Raw genomic sequence first — 20,889 nt, 5'->3', positions numbered from 1 at the left:
TACACAGACCGGTGCGCCATTGCCAATCAGGGCTACAGCAGGCCTATATGCAAATAAGCCCTTTGCCACATGGGCAGTGTTGCCAACAATATATAGTGGGTTTTCAGACACCTCCATTTGGGAACTTTACAGTTCTATTGATCAAACAACCATGAAAAGGTAGGCTCTCTCCCTCAATTGCCTATGAACATCAACAACAACTAGATCAATAACTAATGATAGATAGAGCGAGATGAGCTAAAATCTTACAAGGGAACAATAGATAAACCCACTCACATTTTTTCAGCTTGTAGATGGCTGTCAAAATTGCACTTATAAAGGATGGGGAATAATAACCTGCTCACCCGTCTGCAGCTTGTCTGCCAATGCATGCTTGCCCAAAACCACATTTTGACGACTGAATGGGAACCCATTTGATCGATGCGAAATACATTTGATTGACAACTAAGAGTTATGTAAACTGTCAGCATAGCTTGCTAGCAAAGTGATTCACATTTCTTGCTAGTTAACCAAACGGCCCCTGGGTCTCTAGCTGTAGCCACGGAAAAATAATATGGGGGGGAGAAGTTGGCAAATTATCCACTCTTCCAATTACAACATCCTCCAGCAGATAGCTAACATTAGGCTCCTTGTTTTTAGCTTGCTAAATAAATAGCTACATAAATACAGTTGAAGTCGGAAGTTTACATACACCTAAGCCAAATACATTTGTCGTGTCTTTGGCTATGCCGGATTAAGTGATATGACATGCTAACTTATAAAATTATTTCTCTGTAATTAATATTACCTGATTAAGCTAATCATGTAAATGTAATTAACTAGAAAGTCGGGGCACCACAGAAGAACGTTTATAGAGCCGTTATCTTCCGAATGAACTCTTAAAATACTTAGTAATATTTTACATCGATAGCAGTCAATATTAACCCTTATCTTATTTTCAGTCTCATAATGAAAGTTGTCAATTCTTGGTTATCTTCACGAACCCTGGCTAACAAGTTGAATCAGCAATACAAAATTGGGTTTAATTATTTATTTACTAAATACCTAACTAATCACACAGAATTACAAATACACAGAATACAATGATGTCATACAGAATTCACCCCTGGTGAACGGAACCTGTATGAAAGCTGGTTACACAAAGGAAAGGGGGTTGGGCTTGAATGAAATAGTGGGAAGACTTAGGAACAAAGAAACAGCAGCTATGCTATCGTAAATACATTATTTTATGCATTCTAAATTACCGCCCATTTGGAAAAGGAAAATGCAATAAATATTTACTCTGAGCTGCGCTTCGGTAGATTGGTCGTAGATGCTGGCCGGGTTGGCCAACAGATCTTCCTGTAGTGGAAGAATGTCAATGGTGGCAAATTGGATACGTGGAGGCATCTTCGTCTGGTTGTTAGATTGGATCCGTCGCCCGTCCTTTCCTAGCCCACATTAGCAGCGGCTAACTCAACGGCTAGGAAGTATCACTTCTGTAGTGAATAAGCTCAAACCTCATACCAGTTCATACCATAGCTCACGCCAAGGTTGGCTTAGTTCTGTCCTTGATATGGTTTAGTTAACATGTGTGTGTCCTTCTAACGTAGAGGCTGCAGACCTCCCGTACTGGAACATGTGAATGTCTTTTCGTCAAAGGCTTATATAGTGGAGAGGAGGGAAGGAGGTGTTTCATCGTTTATAACCCCTGTCTCTTCACAGGGTTGGCCACTGATCGAGCAGGGCACTTTCCTTATGAAAACCCAATTCTCTCATTTGGAAGCTAAAATTACATTTAATCTCCTAACAAACAATTTCAATATCAAACATTTCAATTGCATAACAATTCCATGTGACTCTGATAACTAGAGGGTGTATACTTTCTCAGGTACAGTTTATGTCGTCCTGTCATCAATCATAATGTCTCAGATAACAATGAACTGACATACATACTCATTACGTTATCAAGCATATTTCCTACTGGTTTTATTATCAAAAGATGGTTCCTTTCCCCATTTGTTTGATGTTCCCAGACTCTCTATATTTAACAGGACAGCAGTCCTTCAGTAGGGTCAGTAAGAGAGGGGAAGGGAGAAAGGTATTTATGGGGGGGGGTCATAAACCTTACCCACAGGCCAACGTCATGACACATTTAAACACAGTTTCACAATTACTGACATTTAATTCTAGTAAAAATTCTGTCTTAGGTCAGTTAGGATCACCACTTTATTTTAAGAATGTGAAATGTCAGAAAATTTGTAGAGAGAATTATTTATTTCAGCTTTTATTTCTTTCATCACATTCCCAGTGGGTCAGAAGTTGACATACACTCAATTAGTATTTGGTAGCATTGCCTTTATATTGTTTAACTTGGGTCAAACATTTCGGGTAGCCTTCCACAAGCTTCCCACAACAAGGGTGAATTTTGGCCCATTCCTCCTGACAGAGCTGGTGTAACTGAGTCAGGTTTGTAGGCCTACTTGCTCGCACATGCTTTTTCAGTTCTACCCACACATTTTTTATGGGTTTGAGGTCAGGGCTTTGTGATGGCCACTCCAATACCTCGACTTTGTTGTCCTTAAGCCATTTTGCCACAACTTTGGAAGTACGCTTGGGGTCATTATCCATTTGGAAGACGCATTTGCGACCAAGCTTTAACTTCCTGACTGATGTCTTGAGATGTTGTTTCAATATATCCACATCATTTTACTTCCTCATGATGCCATCTATTTTGTGACGTGCACCAGTCCCTCCTGCAGCAAAGCACCCCCACAACATGATGCTGCCACCCCCGTGCTTCACGGTTGGGATGGTGTTCTTCGGCTTGCAAGCCTCCCCCTTTTTCCTCCAAATGGTCATTACGGCCAAACAGTTCTATTTGTGTTTCATCAAACCAGAGGACACTTCTCCAAAAAGTACAATTTTTGTCCCCATGTGCAGTTGCAAACCGTAGTGTGGCTTTTTTATGGCGGTTTTGGAGCAGTCGCTTCTTCCTTGCTGAGTGGCCTTTCAGGTTATGTCGATGTAGGACTCGTTTTACTGTGGATATAGATACTTTTGTACCCGTTTCCTCCAGCATCTTCACAAGGTCCTTTGCTGTTGTTCTGGGATTGATTTGCACTTTTCGCACCAAAGTACGTTCATCTCTAGGAGACAGAACGCGTCTCCTTTCTGAGAGAAATGACGGCTGCGTGGTCCCATGGTGTTTACAAACGATAGTACGCAAGTATACAGATGAATGTGGTACCTTCAGGTGTTTGGAAATTTCTCCCAAGGATGAACTAGACTTGTGGAGGTCTACAGTTTTCTTTCCGGCTGTTTTATTTTGATTTTCCAATTATGTCAAACAAAGAGGCACTGAGTTTGAAGAAAGGCCTTGAAATACATCCACAGGTACACCTCCAATTGACTCAAATTATGTCAATTAACCTATCAGAAGCTTCTAAAGCAATGACATAATTTCCTGGAATTTTCCAAGCTGTTTAAAGGCACAGTCAACTTAGTGTATGTAAACTTCTGACCCACTGGAATTGTGATACAGTGAATTTTAAGTGAAATAATCTGTCTGTAAACAATTGTTGAAAAAATAACTTGTGTCATGCACAAAGTAGATGTCTTAACCGACTTGCCAAAACGATAGTTTTTTAACAAGAAATTACATTGATCTGTTTTTGTCCAAAATATTGAGTCATTGAAACTGAAACAGTCCATCCCAAATGGATGGCGGGAGCAAACAACGTACCAGGCCAGTTGTGATTTACAACCTGATAGCAATATTTGTTGGACTACCAAGAAATGTATTATATAAATTATATCATTCATGCGTTGAAGTCACACCCTGATCTGTAGACCTGTGCTTGTCTACACACCCCCACCAGGTGTCTCCCATTTTCCCCCTGTGTATTTACACTACCGTTCAAAAGTTTTGGGTCAATGGGAAATGTCCTTGTTTTTGAAAGAAAAGCACATTTTTTGTCCATTAAAATAAATGTTATGTTATCAGAAATACAGTGTAGATATTGTTAATGTTGTAAATCACTATTGTAGCCTGAAACGGCTGATTTATAATGGAATATCTACATGGGCGTACAGAGGCCCATTATCAGCAACCATCACTCCTGTGTTCCAATGGCAAGTTGTTTTAGCTAATCCAAGTTTATCATTTAAAAAAGCTAATTGATCATTAGAAAAACATTTTGCAATTTTGTTAGCACAGCTGAAAACTGATTAAAGAAGCAATACAACTGGACTTCTTTAGAGACTAGTTGAGTATCTGGAGCATCAGCATTTGTGGGTTTGATTACAGGCTCAAAATGGCCAGAAACAAAGACCTTTCTTCTGAAACTCGTCAGTCTATTCTTACAATAGTAATTTACAACATGAACAATGTCTACACTGTATTTCTGATCAATTTGATGTTATTTTAAAGAACAACAAAATTGCTTTTCTTTCAAAAACAAGGACATTCCTAAGTGACCCCAAACTTTTGAATGGTAGTGTATATCTGCACTTTCTACTTGTCTGTTGCCAGTTCATCTCGTCTTTGTTAGGTCGAACCAGCGTGTTTTTTCCTTTTTCTTAAGTTTTAGTTTTTAAGTCTTCCCGGTTCTGACCCTTCTGCCTGTCCTGAGCCTGCCATCCTGTACCTGCCTGATTCTCCTGGATTTACGAACCTCTGCCTGCCTCCAACCTGCCCTTTGCCTGCCCCATGTTAAAATAAACATTCTGAGATTCAAATTATCCAGCTCCTTTGTCTGCATCTGGGTCTAATCCTGAGCCGTGATAATTGAACTAATCTGCCAACAATGCCTTACTCTACATTTTGGAATTTTGAATCAAATAGAACCTATTTTTAAAACCTTGGTTTTGTAGCATAAACTGGGAATTTGATGTTTACTGATATTATGATTATCTGTTTGTTTCATCTGCAAAGAAGTTAAAACACAGTTCCACTTTAATTCAAATAACCTTTTAGAGTTCAGATCAAAAATGATGCAAAAAAATAGGTTTATCTGACTGTAGCCTATCATTCATTTTGTTGTCCGTGCTGACATAACCTTGACGTTTGTCAACGAGGTGTTTAAATGGAAGCAAAAATATATATAAAAATAAATATTTTAAGAAAACATTATTATTTGGCCTGAATGCTATGAGCCCATACAAATGCATTGAATAACAGATAGTCCGCCCAAAAAATCTATGAAGGTTTGTTCTGAAGTGTCTATCCTAAAGGAAACGTCCCTTTTTCAGGTCCCTGTTTTTCAAAGATTATTCATAAAAATCCAAATAACTTCACAGATCTTCATTTTAAAGGGTTTAACACTGTTTCCTATGCTTGTTCAATGAACCATAAACAATTAATGAACATGCACCTGTGGAACGGTTGTTAAGACACTAACAGCTTACAGACGGTAGGCAGTTAAGGTCACAGTTATGAAAACGTAGGACACGAAAGAGGCCTTTCTACTGTCTCTGAAATACACCAAAAGAAAGATGCCCAGGGTCCCTGCTCATCTACATGAACGTGCCTTAGGCATGCTGCAAGGAGGCATGTGGACTGCAGATGTGGCCATAAAATTGCAATAAATTGCAATGTCCGTACTGTGAAATGCCTAAGACAGCGCTACAAAAAAGACAGGACGGACAGCTGATCGTCCTCGCAGTGGCAGACCACGTGTTACAACACCTGCACAGGATCGGTACACCCGAACATCACACCTGCGGGACAGGTACAGGATGGCAACAACAACTGCCCGAGTTACACCAGGAACGCACAATCCCTCCATCAGTGCTCAGACTGTCTGCAATGGGCTGAGAGGGGCTGGACTGAGGGTTTGTAGACCTGTTGTAAGGTAGGTCCTCACCAGACATCACCGGCAACAACGTCGCCTATGGGCACAAACCCACTGTTGCTGGTCCAGACAGGACTGGCAAAAAGTGCTCTTCACCGACGAGTCTCGGTTTTGTCTCACCAAGGGTAATGGTCGGATTCGCGTTTTCGTCGAAGAAATTAGCGTTACACCAAGGCCTGTACTCTGGAGCGGGATCGATTTGGAGGTTGAGAGTCCGTCATGTTCTGGGGCGGTGTGTCATAGCATCATCGGGCTGAGCTTGTTGTCATTGCCTGCAATCTCAATGCTGTGCGTTACAGGGAAGACATCCTCCTCCCTCATGTGGTACCCTTCCTGCAAGCTCATCCTGACATGACCCTCCAGCATGACAATGCCACCAGCCATACTGCTCGTTCTGTGCGTGATTTCCTGCAAGACAGAAATGTCAGTGTTCTGCCATGGCTAGTGAAGAGCCCGGATCTCAATCCCATTGAGCACGTCTGGGACCTGTTGGATTGGAGGGTGAGGGCTAGGGCCATTCCCCCCAGAAATGTCCGGGAACTTGCAGGTGCCTTGGTGGAAGAGTGGGGTAACATCTCAGAGCATGAACTGGCAAATCTGGTGCAGTCCATGAGGAGGAGAGGCACTGCAGTACTTAATGCAGCTGGTGGCCACACCAGATACTGACTGTTACTTTTGATTTTTACCCCCCTTTGTTCAGGGACACATCATTTCATTAATGTTAGTCACATGTCTGTGGAACTTGTTCAGTTTATGTCTCAGTTGTTGCATCTTGTTATGTTCATACAAAGATTTACACATGTTAAGTTTGCTGAAAATAAATGCATTTGACAGTGAGAGGACGTTTCTTTTTTTGCTGAGTTTATATCTGAAAGATATATATAAAAAATGTTTTAAAAAAATCAGGAAACATTTGATAGTTTTTTTTTTTTACATGTATTTAACCCCGTATTTTTGTCACTAAACAGTCTCCATATACTGTATACTTCCATCATTTCTTGACTGGTACTGGGGGACTTTCAGACGAGTCTTGAGGCCTTTGCGCTACCTAGAACAAAACAACCGACATGTAGGTGTTCGTGAGAGTCACCTTTACACAGAGGGGTCATATTCCTTTTGTAGGCCAAACCGTTCGGACGCTACAGACTATTTTGTGAGAAGACATTGTTTCGGGATGTCTCATGGTCTGACATACATCTCTCGCGCTTTCATCCTTTCACTGCAGATGCAAAAGTGTTACAAAGGTGGATGCGGTGGATTGAGACGCATCCAATGCAAAAAAAAAAACTGAGCTTAAACTGATGGACTTTTATGGGAATGTTTTTATTATGCTAATTATATTTCCGTGGGGCACGGACATCGACCTTAGAGGGTTTAGGACAGTAAGGCAGTGATGAATAAGCTCCATGATTTGTGGTTAATATTCTTCACAATAGATTATTTTCACATAGAGAGCAGAGGTACACCAATCTCTCAAACCCCATTTTTCTATGTCTTATTCAGTACTAAGAGACTAGGCCTAAAACTGATTAAATCCACATGAGTAACAATGTGTCCAGATTCCACTAGTTAATGGACTTAATCAACAACAAGCATAATGACAAAAACAGCTCTAACTTTAACAGAGAACACAGGAGAACACGGAGAATAAATAGCTGGATCAAGACGTTGGCAAAGTGTGTGGCAGAATTTAGAAAGGAAGCGGAGACAGTGTGTTGTTTGTGTTTTGGGAAAAAGACAGCCCAGGAGAGGGGAGAAAAGGAGAGAGAGAGAATCTTGTTTTTCCATTCAGAGATTGAAATAGTCTGACTAAAATTGGCCTTGTGACTGTGACATGGCTGTGTTCCTCTCTACAACGGGAAAGAAAATTCCACGTACATTCCAGAGCCGTAGAGACACTCATGGCCTGGACAACATAGACCATCTGCAACTGCAACCAAGCATACTTAGGCCTACTGTATAGCTGTGACTGTAGCTAAATCTTTCTAACCACAAACAACCACACTGAATATGGATACATGGGTGTTTAATCTGGACACAAAATGGACCGTTAGTCCTGTTTTATTGCTACTGTGCATCTGTGTATTTTCTCTATATTAAGTTATCGAGACATGTGGAGCAGCAGAGGTCAGCATCATGGCATCAGGGGACTTGGGGGCTTTCTGCAAATCTGCAAAAGAGCTCTGAGTATGCCAGGAATGATTGCTTGATTAGATCAGGTTAGATTTCTGACCAAAGGACAGGGCGTGTGCCAAACTGGTGCTTCTTTCTCTGCTATGTCCCTTCCTTTTCTGTCTCTCTCAAACCACATACACACAAATTATGCCAGATGCACATGTACAGTACATATGTATGCACGCACACACATACACCCCAGCAATTCCCAAACACCGGTAGAACATCAAAATATTTAATATCTACGATTAATCATCCTACATGTTACTACCAAAGAATTACAATCATTTAAATTCTTAATGTAAAATATATGTGACATGCAAGTTTAAAAACCAGACATGGCATTCAACATGTTAAATATAACTTTTTATTCATTATGAACACATGGGAACCAGCAGCTAATCCATTTGCAATGGGTTACGTAACAAGGACATTTCACATCGGAGGAATAAAAACAAGGGATGTGTCCCAATTGGCACCCTATTCCCTAAACGATATCATAACTGTCATTGATAAAAGACAATACTGTGCAGCCGTATTCATCGACCTGGCCAAGGCTTCGACTCTGTCAATCACCGTATTCTTATTGGCAGACTCAACAGCCTTAGTTTCTCTAATGACTGCCTCACCTGGTTCACTAACTACTTCTCTGATAGAGTTCAGTGTGTCAAATCAGAGGGCCTGTTGTCCGGACCTCTGGCAGTCTATGGGGGTACCACAGGGTTCAATTCTCGGGCCGACTCTTTTCTTTGTATATATAAATGATGTTGCTCTTGCTGCTGGTGATTCTATGATCCACCTCTACGCAGACGACACCATTCTGTAAACATCTGGCCCTTCTTTGGACACTGTTAACAAACCTCCAAACGAGCTTCAATGCCATACAACACTCCTTCCGTGGCCTGCTCTTAAAGGCTAGTAAAACTAAATGCATGCTCTTCAACCGATCGCTGCCCGCACCCGCCCGACTAGCATCACTACTCTGGACGGTTCTGACATAGAAAACGTGGATAACTATAAATACCTAGGTGTCTGGCTAGACTGTAAACTCACCTTCCAAACTCACATTAAGCATCTCCAATCTAAAGTTAAATCTAGAATCGGCTTCCTATTTCGCAACAAAGCATCCTTCACTCATGCTGCCAAACATACCCTCGTAAAACTGACTATCCTACCGATCCTCGACTTTGGCGATGTCATTTACAAAATAGCCTCCAACACTCTACTCAGCAAACTGGATGTAGTCTATCACAGTGCCATCCGTTTTGTCACCAAAGCCCCATATACTACCTACCACTGCGACATGTATGCTCTCGTTAGCTGGTCCTTGCTACAAATTCGTCGCCAAACCCACTGGCTCCAGGTCATCTATAAGTCTCTGCTAGGTAAAGCTCTGCCTTATCTCAGCTCACTGGTCACCATAGCAACACCCACCCGTATCACACGCTCCAGCAGGTATATTTCACTGGTCATCCCCAAAGCCAACACCTGCTTTGGCCGCCTTTCCTTCCAGTTCTCTGCTGCCAATGACTGGAACGAATTGCATTTTTTTATTAAAAAAATAAAAACAAAATCACTGAAGTTGGAGACATATCTCCCTCACTAACTTTAAGCGTCTGCTGTCAGAGCAGCTTACCGATTAATGCAGCTGTACACAGCCCATCTGTAAATAGTCCATCCAACCAACCACCTACCTACCTCATCCCCATATTTGTTTTGGTTTTTCTGCTCTTTTGCACACCAGTATTTCTACTTGCACATCCTCATTTGCACATATATCACTCCAGTGTAAATTGCTAAATTGTAATTACTTCACCACCATTGGTCTATTTATTGCCTTACCTCCTTACTTCATTTGTACACACTGTTTACAGATTTTTCTATTGTTTTATTGACTGTACGATTGTTTATGCCATGTGTAACTTTGTGTTGTTTTTGTCGCAGGGCTTTTCTTTGTCTTGGTCAGGCCGCAGTTGTAAATAAGAACTCGCTCTCAACTGGCCTACCTGGTTAAATAAAAGGTGAAATAAAATAAATGTAAAAAAATGTAGTGTCCTACTTTTTTTTGTGTACCCGTTGGGCTCTGGTCAAAAGTAGCACACTATAAAGGGATAGGGTGACATTTTGGACAAAGGCAAGTTTTCCGAAGGGAATGAGTGGCTTGGGTCACAAGCACTCGGCTAATGTTGTAAAAGACTTGACCAGAGGGGTATCCTATGAAGCAGGTTTGAGGAGTTAGAGATGTAACTTCGGTCAAATGAAAGTGTCTCCCCTTTTGGCCAGGTACATTTCTATGGCAACGAACCCTTCAGAACTAACCCGCTCCAGGGCAGGCTAATTCACGGACCATACTCCTCAGTGAATTTCATAAAAAATGTAAGTATTAAAACATTTAAAAAGTTATCCTTTTTAGATAAATCTATACTAAATATAATAACATGTCACCGAATAACTATTTTGCAAAGAAGGTCTACAGTAGCCTCAACAGCACTCTGTAGGGTAGCACCATGGTGTAGCAGGAGGACAGCTAGCTTCTGTCCTCTTCTGGGTACATTGACTTCAATACAAAACCTAGGAGGTTCATGGTTCTCACCCCCTACCATAGACTTACACAGTAATTATGACAACTTCCGGAGGACATCCTCCAGCCTATCAGAGCTCTTGCAGAATGAACTGACATGTTGTCCACCCAATCAAACAATCAGAGAATGAATCTAGTAGTAAAATCATAAGCTATAGCTAGCCAGCACTGCAGTGCAGTGTATAAAATGTGTTGAGTGTGGTGAGAAAATGTGGTGAGAGAAAGACAATAGTTTAACAGATTTGAACAAAATGAAGGAGAAGCTAGAGAGAAATAGAGGGAGAGAGAGTAATTTTTTTTCACTTTCAATTTCAGTTACAGTTGAAGTCGGAAGTTTACATACACCTTAGCCAACTACATTTAAACTCAGTTTTTCACAATTACTGACATGTAATCCTAGTAAAAAAATTCCCTGTTTTAGGTCAGTTAGGATCACCACTTTATTTTAAGAATGTGAAATGTCAGAATAATAGTAGAGAGAATGATTTATTTCAGCTTTTATTTCTTTCATCACATTCCCAGTGGGTCAGAAGTTGACATACACTCAATTAGTATTTGGTAGCATTGCCTTTAAATTGTTTAACATGGGTCTAACGTTTTGGGTAGCCTTCCACAAGCTTCCCACAAAAAGTTAGGTGAATTTTGGCCCATTCCTCCTGACAGAGCTGGTGTAACTGAGTCAGGTTTGTGGGCCTCCTTGCTCGTACACGCGTTGTTAGTTCTGCCCACAGATTTTCTATAGGACTGAGGTCAGGGCTTTGTGAATGCCACTCCAATACCTTGACTTTGTTTTCTGTAAGCCATTTTGCCACAACTTTGGAAGTATGCTTGGGGTCATTGTCCATTTGGAAGATGCATTTGCGACCAAGCTTTAACTTCCTGACTGATGTCTTGAGATGTTGCTTCAATATATCCACATAATTTTCCTCCTTTATGATGCCATCTATTTTGTGAAGTGCACCAGCCCCTCCTGCAGCAAAGCACCCCGACAACATGATGCTGCCGCCCCCGTGTTCTTCGGCTTGCAAGCCTACCCCTTTATCCTCCAAACATAACGATGGTCATTATGGCCAAACAGTTCCATTTTTGTTTCATAAAACCAGAGGACATTTCTCCAAAAAGTACGATCTTTGTCCCCATGTGCAGTTGCAAATCGTAGTCTGTTTTTTTTACGGTGGTTTTGGAGCAGTGGCTTCTTCCTTGCTGAGCGGCCTTTCAGGTTATATCGATATAGGACTCGTTTTACTGTGGATTTTATTTTATTTTATGGAAAGCAGCCCGACCTGCACTCCCTTTTTCTCTGTCTTTTATTTGCACAAATTGTTTTTTTATTTCACCTTTATTTAACCAGGTAGGCTATTTGAGAACAAGTTCCCATTTGCAACTGCGAAATGGCCAAGACAAAGCAAAGCAGTTCGACAAATACAACACAGAGTTACACATGGAATAAACAAACATACAATCAATAATACAGTAGAAAAATCTATAAACAGCATGCGCAAATGAGGTAGGAAAAGAGAGGTAAGGCAATAAATAGGACGTGGTGGCGAAGTAATTACAATATAGCAATTAAACACTGGAATGGTAGAATGTGCAGAAGATGAATGTGCAAGTAGAGATACTGGGGTGCAAAGGAGCAAGATAAATAAATAAATACAGTATGGGGTTGAGGTAGATTGGATGGGCTATTTACAGATGAGCTATGTACAGGTGCAGTGATCTGTGAGCTGCTTTGACAGCTGGTGCTTAAAGCTAGTGAGGGAGGTAAGAGTCTCCAGCTTCAGTGATTTTTGCAGTTTGTTCCAGTCATTTGGCAGCAGAGAACTGGAAGAAGAGGCGGCCAAAGGAAGAATTGGCTTTGGGGGTGACCAGTGAGATATACCTGCCGGAGCGCGTGCTATGGGTGGGTGCTGCTATGGTGACCAGTGAACTGAGATAAGGAGGGGCTTTACGTAGCAGAGACTTGTAGATGACCTGGAGCCAGTGGGTTTGGCGACGAGTATGAAGCGATGGCCAGCCAACGAGAGCGTACAGGTCGCAGTGGTGGATACTATATGGGGCTTTGGTGACAAAACGGATGGCACTATGATAGACTTCATACAATTTGTTGAGCAGAGTGTTGGAGGCTATTTTGTAAATGACATCGCCGAAGTCGAGGATCGGTAGGATGGTCAGTTTTACGAGGGTATGTTTGGCAGCATGAGTGAAGGAGGCTTTGTTGCGGAATAGGAAGCCGATTCTAGATTTAATTTTGGATTGGAGATAATTAATGTGAGTCTGGAAGGAGAGTTTACAGTCTAACCAGACACCTAGGTATTTGTAGTTGTCCACATATTCTAAGTCAGAACCATCCAGACTAGTGATAGCGATCGTTTAAAGAGCATGCATTTAGTTTTACTAGCATTTAAGAGCAGTTGGAAGCCACGGAAGGAGAGATGTATGGCTGAATACGGCTGCACAGTAATGTCTCTTATCGATGGCGGTTATGATATCGTTTAGGACCTTGAGCGTGGCTGAGGTGCACCCATCATGACCAGCTCTGAAACCAGATTGCATAGTGGAGAAGGTACGGTGGGATTCGAAATGGTCGGTAATCTGTTTGTTAACTTGGCTTTCGAAGACCTTAGAAAGGCAGGGTAGAATAGATATAGATACTTTTGTTCCTGCTTCCTTCAGCATCTTCACAAGGTCCTTTGCTGTTTCTCTGGGATTGATTTGCACTCTGCACCAAAGTGTGTTCATCTCTAGGAGACAGAAAGCGTCTCCTTCCTGAGCGGTACGACGGCTGCGTGGTCCCATAGTGTTTATAATTGCGTACTATTGTTTGTACAAATGAACGTGGTAACTTCATGTGTTTGGATATTGATTCCAAGGATGGACCAGACTTGTGGGGGTCTACATTTGAAATACATCCACAGGTACACCTCCAATTGACTCAAATTATGTCAATTAACCTATCAGAAGCTTCTAAAGCCATGACATCATTTCCTGGAATTTTCCAAGCTGTTTAAAGGCACAGTCAACTTAGTGTATATAAACTTCTGACCCACTGGAATTGTGATATAGTGAATTATAAGTGAAATAATCAAATCAAAGTTTATTTGTCATGTGCGCCGAATTCAACAGGTGTAGACCTTACAGTGAAATGCTTACTTACAGGCTCAAACCAATAGTGCGAAAAAAGACATTTGAAAATAAGAGTAGCAAGGCTATATACAGACACCGGTTAGTCAGGCTTAGTGAGGTAGTATGTACATGTGGGTATGGTTAAAGTGACTATGCATATATGATGAACAGAGAGTAGCAGTAACGTAAAAAGAGGGGTTGGCGGGTGGAGGGACACAATGCAGATTGCCCGGTTAGCCAATGTGCGGGAGCACTGGTTGGTCAGGCCAATTGAGGTAGTATGTACATGAATGTATAGTTAACCTCTTGACGGTCGCCTAGGATAGGGGGCGCCACAGCGCTTTTAGAAAAAAATGTGTGCCCATTTTAAACGGCCTACTACTCAAACTCAGAAGCTAGGATATGCATATAATTAATACTTGTGGATGGAAACCACCCTAAAGTTTCTAAAACGGTTTGAATGGTGTCTGTGAGTATAACAGAACTCATATGGCAGTCAAAACCCCGAGACAGATCGAAACAGGAAGTGGAATTCTGAATTGCGGACTCAACTTCATCTCGTTGCCTATAAATCACACCGTGAGCAATGGTTCATTGAGCACTTCCCATTGCTTCCACTAGATGTCCCCAGTCTTTACAAAGTGATTTGAGTCTCCTACTGTGAAAACTGACAGAATGACACGCTGTGGAACGTGGTCACACGGAGAGGGCCATCACCATTATGACGCCGGCGCCCCTGGCTACCCTCCCCTTTCGAAACGTTTACAAAGACAATGAAACCGTCCCCCTTGAATCTTATTGGAGCTCTGGTTGAAAAAGGCCCTAAAGATTTATGTTATACAACGTTTGACATGTTTGAACGAACCTAAATAAGAAAAAAATGCATTTTGTTGAAAGAATAGTCCCGCGCCCGACGGAACTTTTGGTGCAGCCTTCAGAACGCGCTAACAAGAACAAGCTATTGGGACGTAAATGATTCCCTTTTTCGAACAAAAATACATTTGTTGTGCTAGAAGTGCTTTCTGATGAAGATAATCAAAGGTAAGGGATTATTGACAATAGTATACAAGATTAGATTTGATATGCGATTGTTCCAAGATGGCGCTGACCTGTATTCTTAGCCTATTTTTCTGAGTATCGCATCCCCTTTTATCGCAAAGTGTGATTACCCAGTAAAGTTATTTTTAAATCTGGCATTACAGGTGCTTTCAAGAGATATTCATCTATAAATCTTAGAATGACAATATTACATTTTAAAAATGTTTTCGAATAGTAATTTAGTAAATTGTAGCGCTGTTTCACCCGATGCATGAGGGAAAATAGTTATTCAACGTTACGCGCCGATGTAAAATGCTGTTTTTATATATAAATATGAACTTTATCGAACAAAAGAATCCATGTATTGTGTAACATGATGTTATAGGTGTGTCATCTGATGAAGATTGTCAAAGGTTAGTGCTGCATTTAGCTGTTTTTTGGTTATTTGTGATGCATGTGGTTGGTCGGAAAATGGCTATGTGGCTACTTTTACGATATACTCCTCTAACATAATCTAATGTTTTGCTTTTGCTGTAAAGCCTTTTTGAAATCGGACAACGTGGTTCGATTCAGGAGAGGTGTATCTATAAAACAATATAATTTGAAAAAAAAAATGAAAAAAAAAATAATAATAATTTTGTTATGCTAATGGCGATAGGATTTTTCGCTGGATGTCCGTCCCGTATGCCCGACCAGGGGTTAAAGTGACTATGCATACATGATAAACAGAGAGTAGCGGGGGGGGGGGGGGGCAGGGGGAGGGCACACAATGCAAGTAGTCCGGGTAACCATTTGGTTACCTGTTCAGGAGTCTTATGGCTTGGGGGTAAAAACAGTTGAGAAGCCTTTTTGTCCTAGACTTGGCACTCCGGTACCGCTTGCCATGCGGTAGTAGAGAGAACAGTCTATAACTAGGGTGGCTGGAGTCTGACAATTTTCAGGGCCTTCCTCTGACACCGCCTGGTGTAGAGGTCCTGGATGGCAGGCAGCTTTGCCCCAGTGATGTACTGGGCCGTACGCACTACCCTCTGAAGTGCCTAGCGGTCAGAGGCTGAGCAATTGCCGTACCAGGCAGTGATGCAACCGGTCAGGATGCTCTCGATGTTGCAGGTAATCTGTCTGTAAACAATTGTTGAAAAAATAACTTGTGTCATGCACAAAGTAAATGTCCTAACCGACTTGCCAAAATTATAGTTTGTTAACAAGAAATTTGTGGAGTGGTTGAAAAACAAGTTTTAATGACTCCAACCTAAGTGTATGTAAACTTCCGACTTCAACTGTACTTAGCTAGCAAATGCGGCTAGCTTGTTTAGCCTACTGAAACACCCTGCTCAAACAGAGGGATGCTATGACTTTCCAACACAACACTGGAACTCTTCCAAGTCAACATAACGTTAAGCTTTTGGTATTACTAATTTATTGCCACCGGGGCTCGCAGTTGTAACTGCTTACTGACTGTACACTAACATTACTGCATGATTGTAGCAGGTTTACCGACATGTTAGTTCTATTAGCTATGCTGACTATGACATTGTAGGCTTTTTGTAGAGGTTTGGCTTGGAAAGGTTCTCTCGCCTGGTCACATACAGCTGATTTGTTGTGCATTTTAGTCCACAAGCAAAGGGAAAAGAAGGAATACAATGTGGCTGTTATGAAATGGAACTCTGTTTACGCGTGATCAGGGGTGTATTCATTCCGATTCTGTTGAAAAACATTTCTTAAACGGAAGCAAACGGAACGAAACAGGGATAAAAATACCTGAATTTGTCCAATAGAAACTCTCGTTTGCAACTGTTGGACTAATAATTACATTATTGTTTGTGTAAACTGTGTTGTTGGCTAGCTCCTATGACACAACACTCTCCTGACGAGAGAGCACATTTTCTATGCCAGGCGAAATCGCGTCTCATTAGCTCATTGTATGGTTATATCCAAATAAATGTCACTAGAAAACAGCTAAAACAAATGCAAATGCCCTACTGTTGTTATTCTGTCTGCACTGTTTGATGTGACTGTAAGTTAGCGTTGCCAGCCAGTATGGCAATAGAACATTTAGAACGCACAACAAATTTGTCTCTCGACCTGTGTTCACCTACGTTGTACACTTTCATTCATAGGCTAGATTGTAGGAACCTAATGATGGTTATTGGGAAAACTTGAGTATCATGTAGTAGCCTAAAACTATTGCTGTTACATTGAACTGGGTGAATGGAATATGAATGAGTCATCCAATATGCTGTAATAGAAATAAGGCCATGCTCATTTTAAACGGCACTGACCGCCACTGAACTCCACTTACCCTGAATGAAATGACTGAGCCGTGAGTTAAGGATCAATTAAATCAGATTCCCTCCCTCTTGCAAAGATTGCGTCATCATCCCCTTCATTTGAGGAAGACGACTGATTTAATATTTTATTAATAAATAAAATGGTGTTAAAATGTTTTAGTATTAAAATATATCCCATTACACATTTAGTAATGACAATGTATTTTAAACTTCACGCACAGTAACACTTTTGGATGACTTAATAAAATAATTATATCGATGTGCTCAGTTGGTAGAGCATGGTGTTTGCAACGCCAGGGTTGTGGGTTCGATTCCCACGGGGGACCAGTACGGGAAAAAAAAAAGTATGAAATGTATGCATTCACTACTGTAAGTCGCTCTGGATAAGAGCGTCTGCTAAATGACTAAATGTAATGTAAATGTGTTTGTGCATTGATAAGTACACCAAAGTTGATAAGTAATAAAATAAAGACAGCACTTCTAAAAGCCTATTTCACACCATAGCCTGCTGAATTTGCAAGATAACTTTTACTTTCATTTTCAGTTCGGCACAAATGAAAATGTGGCACTGATTTGCCCTTGGATTAATGTTTCAACATTGTCTCAATGAAGAGTTTGGCCTTCGACTAGCAATGTGCAACATGCACGCGTAGTTACAAATCTGCTAGAGTCAGAGGCAGGCGGACGAGCAACGTCCACTGTCGTAGTATGGATGAAGTCGGAGCTGGAATGTGAAGCTAACTGAAGCTGGTTAGCTTTAGAAAACCCTGAGTAGATCTAGCTTGCTTCGTAGGATACCTCTGGTGTGATCAGACATAGCATGTTGTCTACAATTATATTAGGCTACTAAGTGATAGTGATCCACAGATGATCAGGATTGATTGTTTGCTGATCAACTGGAGTCACGTAGGAATCCAACATGGTATATACTCCATCATAGGCCTAGATGCGATGTCAAAAAGTGTAAAACCAAGTGGTTGGTTTCGGATCTGCATACTGGTAGAGGTAAAGAAACAAAGGTAAGGCATTAAGCAAAATCTAAGGTAGGTCAATACCGTTGCATAAACCCTTTGCATAAATCCGTTTTGCATGGCGTTTGAACACATCATAAGCACTGTGCATCCCTTTGAGTAACAAATTCATGCAATTAGTAGTTCATTAGATTCAAAACTACTGACTAACCGATTATTCAACCCCAGATCCTAACCTTTACAAGGATCAAAACAAATCTGACCCTGGACCAGCGGTTACATGGAACTTTGTCCAATTCTGCATATTGGATGAGCAAGATTCAGACTTGACCCAGCAGAACTAATCCACGACACAGCCAGGGAAGGTCCCATTATCCCCATCCCATCATGCTTATCTGTCTCTACCATCAGAGACGCTCCAGAGAGTCATGTGATGGCCGGGCTAGGCGGAGCAGTGCCTCCCGGAGTCTGGACATAGTCCACATTGTCTGCTGACTCCTGCATGGCACAGATAGTCCTGAGACTCATTACCTAGAAACCCACACAGCGTGAGAGTCAATGCTCTTCATAACATTGCTAGCTCTGACCTGACTCCTATGAGAATCAATGCATCTTACCACATGTAAAAAAATATTGATTGGCTTGTTATGATATAGGAGGGCAATTTTGTAAAATGTTGACATATTTTGTCAAACCATACAAGTGAGGTGAACCTTCAAGTGAAACAAATGTGAGTGTCAAACCACAATTGGATCATGCAACCTTGCCTTTATGGAATAATATCATGAACTGCCCAATCAGCTGACTAGTAGACTCCATCTCTACCAGAGAAAAACACACCGGGACATCAGGAATGTGCCAATTATCTGGCATTACACAGCTGGGCTACAGTACAGGTCATGTGATCTGTGGCTCACTACCAGGCATCCCAGTAGAGCTTAGATATATAAAGGCCCACTATCAGTGTTCACTATCATGCCTACCCACTGGGTACAAACAGGTTGAAAGGACATTGCTTTAACGTCTTGTTAACATTGTAGGATTATCATTGTATCAACATGGAAATCAAATTGGATTTGAAAAATTCAATTTTGGTCTTGCCTGAAATCAAAGGCCATCACAGGCGTCAAGGTTTTAGTTAATTTCACGTTAGTCAAACACGCTTGGTTGACATCAAATATCAACAAAAAGCCCTTAGGGTGTCTCTCCAGAGGGAGTTAAGGGAACAACAAGTATGAAAGTATGTACTGTATAATGCATTTGACTCTGATGTGAACCTTGAGGTCACTCCTAATTCCAGTCTACAGAAAACTGCAATTAAAATGAGACGGATTACCACGTCTCCTGGAGAGAGAGCCGTCTGAACCAACAAAATATCCTGATCTGCACTAATCTACACTATTAATCTACGTGGTCACACAATGTAAATTCAATGGTGGATATATTCAAAAGTAGCCTTTGTCAGCTGGACCCAACTCTGCTATTCTCTGGGTAGAAAGAATGATTCCCTCAACAAAGTGGAATGATAATCCCTATTCAAATGTTATGTAATGTCTATAGACTCCGATATATGGTCAAATGTATCAAAATAATGACATGAAATGAATAAAGAATAACTGATTGATCCTGCATGGTAAGCGAGCTTTAAAGTTGCTGTTCCAAATCACAGAGCAGTAAACCTCTGACATTTCAACATATCCAGTAACTCAATTAGACTGTTACTAAGATATGACATTGTTAATTCTTAGGCGAGATCAGTCACTGGTAGACAGAATAGTGAGAAATAGCAAATATGATCCAATATGCATAGTATTTGCATACTACTTCAATATAACATACTGAAATCAAACCAATCATTTGGCAACAAAAAAACAACAAACTTCTTAAATTGAAACATATACAAAAGGCAGGGGCTCTCTTATGAGTCCAGCTTTTGGTAATGTTTGCTTTCATTTCAACAAAGTAGAGATGTGTTTTTTTGTGAACCAACAAACCTCTATGATCAAATAAAAGGAAAAACAAAAGGATCAATAATATATCAAATGAAAAGGGGTTTGCCTACCCCAGTCTATCCTCCTCTTTCTTCCTCAAGTCAAAGTCTCTCTGGACGACCTGAAACACGTGCTGGGCCTCCTCCTCTGTCAGTGTGGAGAGATCCAGCTTCTTCCCCACAGCGGTGGTAGGCATCATGGTCACCTTGGGCGCACGGGGACCATTCACTGCTTTATATTGGACTGCAAGAAGTGGGACAGAAAACCAGTTAGATTGCCACCATAGTGCAACAACAGAAAGACAAGAAATGTTTACTCAAAACCATTATAATACAAAACAACAGTGTCATCAACAACAAAAAAATACATGGAACAGCAACTCAACCAAGAAAAGCCAAATCCCCTAATAACTACTACATAAAACACTACAGTTGATGTTCCAAAGTAAATGTTTGATACAGCTGGATGGAGTAGTAAAGCTATAGCAATTTTAGAAAGAAAATAATTGCAAGCTTTGCTGAAATTCACTTCTTGTCATGAAAATGTCTGTTTTTCTATTGCAACAAAAGTAATACAAAAGCTTGCAGACAGTGTAACTGACAAATCAACATGAGGGAGGTAGGGAATATTCTGGGTTGTTTGGTTGAACCAACTGCTGGTTTGTAGGCGTTGGGTCACTTAGTTGGGTTGTTTTCTTTAAAAATAGAAAGGTTCCATTGTTGATACTGGGTTATTGGTGCTGGGTTATTGAGATATGACCCAGTGTGTCAGATCAGAAGACTGGTCGCGTAGTTTAGTAGGGGTGTGGCTTTCAGATTGTTCTTTTTACCCACCTGTGAGAGTAAATGTCATTCCTGTTCATCTGTTCTGTAGTATAGTTGTCAC

At 41.0% G+C, this 20,889-nt stretch overlaps 1 protein-coding gene across 5 annotated transcripts in view; it reads right to left on the bottom strand.

Moving 5' to 3' along the window:
• The window catches only part of LOC115156213 (melanophilin), a 158,227-nt gene that overhangs the window by 116,511 nt on the left and 20,827 nt on the right, over nucleotides 1-20,889 (bottom strand). For all 5 annotated transcript variants that reach the window (XM_029703596.1, XM_029703594.1, XM_029703599.1 and 2 more), the window contains exon 2: nucleotides 20,076-20,247. In XM_029703596.1, coding sequence (XP_029559456.1) covers nucleotides 20,076-20,203 — 128 coding nt within the window. In that variant the 5' untranslated portion in view covers nucleotides 20,204-20,247. The remainder of the gene's footprint in view (nucleotides 1-20,075; nucleotides 20,248-20,889) is intronic.

This window comes from Salmo trutta, chromosome 20 (assembly GCF_901001165.1).
Source record: "Salmo trutta chromosome 20, fSalTru1.1, whole genome shotgun sequence".
NCBI lineage: Eukaryota > Metazoa > Chordata > Actinopteri > Salmoniformes > Salmonidae > Salmo > Salmo trutta.
This window is presented reverse-complemented; position numbering and strand designations above follow the sequence as displayed.